The following is a 6,000-nucleotide window of genomic DNA, read 5'->3' as shown; positions in this document are numbered from 1 at the left end:
TCCTGCACCCCCTCCCGCTGTCCATGCCTTTCCCGCCCCCCTCCCGCTGTCCGTGCCTTTCCCGCCCCCCTCCCGCTGTCCGTGCCTTTCCCGCCCCCCTCCCGCTGTCCATGCCTTTCCCGCCCCCCTCCCGCTGTGCCCCTGCGAGCGGGAACTAGTGATTCCCCTCCTGCTTCCAGGTCAGGTTGAGCGTGGGTCTCCTTTCTGTGTGTGGGGTCGCGCTGCAGCTGGGGCGATGCCGGATCAGATCACCGTGTCGGAATTTGTGGCCAAGACCAATGAGGACTACAAGGCGCCCACTGCCTCCAGCTTCACCAGCAGGATGGGGCAGTGCAAGAATACGGTGGCAGCGATCGAAGAGGTAAAGGGGCGTGGGGGCCGAGAGAGGGCGCCGCCCTACCTGGGGCTCATGCTCTTAGTGTGCCCGGCTCCGTCTGGGGGCCTCAGGACATTGGGTTTGTGGTGGGTATTGGAAATACCGGCACCGACATGTGTACGAAGGTTGTGGGGCAGCAGGCGGAGTCAAACATTGGGTTAACTCTGGGAACGAGAAGCACCTGTGCGGGCCCCGTCTCCCCCTGTCGTGTGCGGCGGAGCAGGTTTGGGGAGTCCGGGGTCAGCTGCCAGTGAGTTTACACAAGGTGCATGTGCGAGGGCCAGTGTGTCGGCTTTGAGGCAAGGCAGCTCGGATGAAAGATATGTGAGGGGCTAGGGGGAGATAGGAGGGCTCCCTTGATGGAAGGCAACACCCCGCACCGCCTTCAGTAAATTCTTCCGGGCTCCCCACTTCTGGGTGATATAAATCCGTGTTTCACCAAGATTTGTTTATATTACCCCCGTGGACACTGCGGTCCGTTATCTAATAAAGGACTGCGGTAACCCCCTTCAGGGCACCGTAGACCGCCCCATTGCAATAGTGCCATCCGCTGGCCAGTCAGAGCAGGGACAGATGAGTGGAACAGGCCTCCACCTGCTTTCTGGTTATTGATGAACATGGCGACCGACTTACCTCCCTTGGACCACAACTGCTGAGCTAGGCTTTCAGAGTAGACCTGGTGTTAAAGACTAAGCCAGAGGAACATTGCTTTATAAATAAAGGCAGTTAAGCGAGAGGGAAAACAAAAATGCAAACATAAAATAAAATTAAAAAAATCCCCAGCATGTAAAAAAGTTACTGGCTATGACGACATATCCAGAGGCCTATTCAGCAATTCAGATAATCCACATTTGGGGAGTTTTTTTTTTTCTGCAGAGCACCCAACGCGTTATTAACCACATAAACTGTAACATTTTGCAGTAGCCACAGAGGGCGCTTCGTGCGGCTCTCTCAATGACCCCTTCCCCTCCTTTTTAGAGGTGAGAGGTGTGGCGCTGCGGCCAGGGCGACTGACGCTGGAATCTGGGGACCACGGTTCGATCCCTGGCTCCGGTGGCAGGTTAGCCCAGCACCATGTGACTCTGGGCAATAGCTCGCTTAATCTTCCCGACGGCCCCCAGCGCCTAAAGACCCTTACGGGTGATTGTGCGCTTACAAATGTGGACTTTACATGTCAGGGGTCACCAGCGAGAGAGCCAGCCGAAACTCAACCGACCAGTTTCCTCAACCTTGCGCCTCTAGTTTGAATTTCCCGCTGAGCGAGTGGACAGGTTAGACGGGCTACCCATGGCGTGTGGGCCGAGAGTGACTTGGAAGCTGGAACTGGTTTCATTCCTGCCTCAGGCGACACCTCCCACAGTGTACGCACACCCCTGAACAAAACATCCCTCCCTCTGCTTCATGATTTAAAGAACCAAACTTGCCACCCAAACTGGCTGGACTGCAAACGACTCAGTACGTTTAAGCTAACTGACAGCAGCTTTGGGTAGCTGTGCAAGAAAGGTATCCTTAGAATTGGCTTATTTAATTTTCTTTTAAGTACAAGTGCACCAAAATATACCTCGGAGGAAGCACTGTGCATGATGCATGGTGTGTGTGTGTGGGGCTCTGGGTGGGTGTGTGTGGGGCTATGGGTGGGTGTGTGTGTGGGGCTCTGGGTGGGTGTGTGTGGGGGGGCTCTGGGTGTGTGTGGGGCTCTGGGTGTGTGTGTGGCTCTGGGTGTGTGTGTGTGTGTGTGTGTGGCTCTGGTGTGTGTGTGGTAGTAATTGCTGTCTGCTGAGCTCGTCCGTAGGGTACAATAGGTCTCACATTGCGAGAGATTAAGCTAATGGCAATGTAAATGACAAAACCAACACATAAATACAAATTTTGTCATTTACAATGCCAATAGCTCTAACTTTTCCAAAGGCGAAACAATTGCATTGTAAATGCTTGTTATTTGTTTCATGGGCTGCTGGGCATTTCTAATAAAGAAATGAGAATAGCATAATCCTCGCCTCCTTGTCCTTAATATAATTGAAAATTCTTGTCAGGTATGTTTGCAAATTTTGAACTGATGCCCTGGACTGGAATCCACTGGAACAGGAAGTGCATTCCAAGCCTGCTCTGCGCCTGCCACGCTCCAAAGCAATAGTAACCAAACAATAGTAATAGTACAACACAACACTCTCCAACTTAGTTTGTCTATTGTGGTCTATGAACAGCTAGCAATGAGAACATGAACATTAAGAGAAAAAAAATCACATCGTAATGATGTAGTTTATATAAATTTTGGATTATCGAAACACACATTACATCAGTTGTGTTGAAAGTATGTTGGTTTTACAGTAACACGTCGATGTCAGTATCATTAAATACAATTAAAAAAAAAATCTAAATAAATTAAAGTAAAAACAAATAAGAATGTATACTGGGTTTCCATTGTAGATAAAAGATTATCAAAAGGCAAAATATGGAACGCTTCACGAATTTGCGTGTCATCCTTGCGCAGGGGCCATGCTAATCTTCTCTGTATCGTTCCAATTTTAGTATATGTGCTGCCGAAGCGAGCACAATCAAATATCGGAGCCAGTTTGAATATAAAGGCTAAATATGAGATAATTTAAAAGTTAGAGTGCTTTAAGAATATTGGAGGTTATAATTTATACTCATCGCCTTCGTTACTTTCCACAAAGAGGTCCCTTTGAGGGAGTAATGAAAAATTCTGCTGCAGAAAAAGGTTGCCGTTTCACTTTATGAAAATCGCAGAGCATCACGGATATATGCAAATCAAGTAAATGACGTCATCGTCTGCAGTGGACGTTCTTTACAGCATGCACACATGAGAGGCCAGCAACTGTGAATATTATTCACCAGCTGGCTGGTTTCAGATCTCCCCTCCTTCAACAGATGGAAGCACTGTAAACCACAAATCCAACCGTTTGTAATTCTCGTGTGACGAGAAAGACGGAGATTACTTTTGCACCTGTCAAGAGCTACGTTAAAATCAAAATAGACATCGAAGAAAGACTTAGGGGGGGAGGAAGTGGTCTCACATCCCCGTGCCTACCAAAAAAATAATTAATGTGTCCTTGTGTAAGGTAACCGGTGCTCATGTAAAGCGCTCCAATACCTTCGGGTTGCAGAAAACACAAAAATACTTCCGAACACTAAGCACGTGATTGGCATGAGAAACGAAAGTAAAATCTCGTAGGGACTGTGACGACACAAGTGGACATAAAAAAAACACTACGGACCTAGAAAGCCGGTAACAGCGTGTGCGGACAAACAGATCCCAGCACAGGAAAGAGACTGATATAAAGACAGGGAAGAAAAGCGACCGTGCGAGGGGCTGCATTCAGGATCAGTCAAAGGACTACTCGGGGCAGGAGCAGAGATGGAGGACGGAGGCGATGCACTGACGGTTGGCTTTATCGGAGCAGGGAAGATGGCATATGGGATCCTGAAGGGGATGCTGCAGACAGGTAAACGCTGGTATTTCAGGTCTGTCACGCGGTTCCGTCAAACCGACTGACAGCTGTCAATCACAGCCAGGCAGTGTGCCTTAGAAGTGGTCAAGTCAGACAGTTCATAGGGTGAGACGAGCCTTGGGTCCGACCTGGCACTAGAATAGGTGCCGATCCCTAAAAAATATTACGCCTAACTTGCACTGACATATTTCCCAATTTACAGAAAGGACGTAATTTGTACCACGTTTTATGCACAAATATACCAAGAGTCTTAAAAGTAAAAAAATATATTTTAGACCGTCTGTATTTTTTCTTTGTATTCCGGTACAAGAGCGATTCATATTTTATCTAATTGAGAAACATAGTAGTGTTATAAATGTACCTGAAACGCAATTCTCTCCACTAACACGTGCAGTGTTCTCATTTAATGACCCCAATAGAAGCTGAGAGTCATTCATTTTTAAAGGGTGCATGACTTCAAGAGAGTTTTTGGGTGGTTGTTAGTAGCTTTTTCTTTTTTTTTTTTAAGAGGTTCAGCTTTGTTAATAGTTTGTCACCTAATAAAAACCAGAGTAAGTTGTTAACTCTCCAGCTTGGTGATTTGTCGCAGATGAGGTGTTCAATGGCATTTTGTGATATGATATTGAACGTTTCAAGAATGCCTTCTTAGTCAAGACAAATAAAAGAATGCAGTTTCTCTGAAATATCATTGCCAGTGCTCAAAAGGCTTCAGGCATCCATATCCCCACGCCTGCCTGCATTAATTAATTCTATCTGCACCCTTTGTCGTCTTCACTCGTGCACGCGACACCCACTTCCAGTTGTGGAATGGGAAGTGGGTATATGTTTTTTTTGCACTGTTCACCGTAGAGTTAATAGCACTTGGAGGAACTCCAGTATTTGAGTGATTCTATCAAAAATGCATCTTTGGATACAGCAAGTTCCAGAAGTTTTAGATAAACGCTGCGCCATGCAGAACTCTTAGAAATCTGTCTGTCAGACACTGAGCTACAAAGGCCATAACAACTAGGTCTGGGAGGTGAAGTCCGCTCCGCTCCTGGAGTTTGCGGAGATTTCCGCACTCTGCGTTACGCTCGCTCGCATTCATCAACATCAAGTTGGCGAGCGAGGAAAACCCACCTCCCAGCGAGATTTTTCCTCGTTTGCGATCGTCAACATCAAGTTCGCGAGCATGAAAAATCAACCTTCCAGCGAGATTTTTCAACGCACACTGTCACATTTCTCATTGCGAGCGGTCACGTATGCTCGCGACCGCTCGCGTTGAGAAACTGTCTGTTCGCTTTGAGAAAGCTGTCACTCAAGTAACAAGCATTTGCAATGCAATAGGTCTCGCATTAGGAAAGTTTGAGCTATTGGTATTGTAAATGGCAAAGTTTTTTTTTTTTTTTTTAAATACCTAAATTAATAGCTTTGTCATTTACAATGCCAATAGTTATAACTTTCGCAAATGTGATACCTATAGCATTTGTAATGCAATATGTTTTGTATTTACATGACTTAGATGTATTGATATTACAAATAACAATGGCGTTTAATTTTTTTAAATAACTAATACTTAAATAAAAGTTATTGTAATTTATTTATGCAATGAGCAGGTCCACACAAAGAATCAGGTACAAGCATTCACAGGAATAGATCTGGCTGTATCTGAACGTGCTCCTTGTATATTAGTACAAGCAGTAATGGCAAAGCCAGGACTAGAGATCTAGAATCATTTGAGCCAAGGACCCATCTGAATCTGTCAGTGGATAGGCAGAGAACTCCATGGAACACTCTTCCTTCACCAAGACACAGAACACTAACCTCACGCATATTCCACTGAAGAAGAGACATCTGAAGATATCTGAATATCCTTTTGTACTATCTCAGAAATGGTTTAAAGAAATTTCTTACAACTTCTGATGGTGACACATGTCCGCGGGATGGTCAGTGCTCTGCATTAACTTTTAGTTCTCATTGTGGAGTTACCTGATCTGATTTTTTCACATACCTTATGAAAATCCGTACTTCTGTAGCTTTTTTTTTAATTGATAAAGCTCTTGTGTGCATGTGTTTCTAGCTTCATCTCGTACATCACCTCTTTCTGAATTATTTTGGGGTGTAGGCCTCAAGTGATTTTTAAACTGTGGAATAATAATGAATCCGCTCCATGAG

General features: G+C 45.6%; 1 protein-coding gene and 1 non-coding gene across 2 annotated transcripts in view; one reads left to right on the top strand and one right to left on the bottom strand.

The window, feature by feature from the left end:
• Positions 1–2,822: 2,822 nt before the first annotated feature.
• LOC144829861 (U6 spliceosomal RNA) lies at positions 2,823–2,929 on the bottom strand. The gene has a single exon (XR_013610853.1). It is a non-coding gene; the product is annotated as a U6 spliceosomal RNA (small nuclear RNA).
• Positions 2,930–3,576: 647 nt separating this feature from the next.
• PYCR3 (pyrroline-5-carboxylate reductase 3) overlaps positions 3,577–6,000 on the top strand; it is a 62,781-nt gene continuing 60,357 nt past the window's right edge. The window contains exon 1 of the mRNA XM_078686646.1: positions 3,577–3,840. Within this exon, the coding sequence (XP_078542772.1) occupies positions 3,753–3,840 (88 nt within the window). The 5' untranslated portion in view covers positions 3,577–3,752. The remainder of the gene's footprint in view (positions 3,841–6,000) is intronic.

The sequence above is a fragment of the Lissotriton helveticus genome, chromosome 4_1, assembly GCF_964261635.1.
Source record: "Lissotriton helveticus chromosome 4_1, aLisHel1.1, whole genome shotgun sequence".
NCBI classification, from domain to species: Eukaryota; Metazoa; Chordata; class Amphibia; order Caudata; family Salamandridae; genus Lissotriton; species Lissotriton helveticus.
Note: the sequence above shows the minus strand (reverse complement) of the source record. Positions and strands in the feature narration are given on the sequence as shown.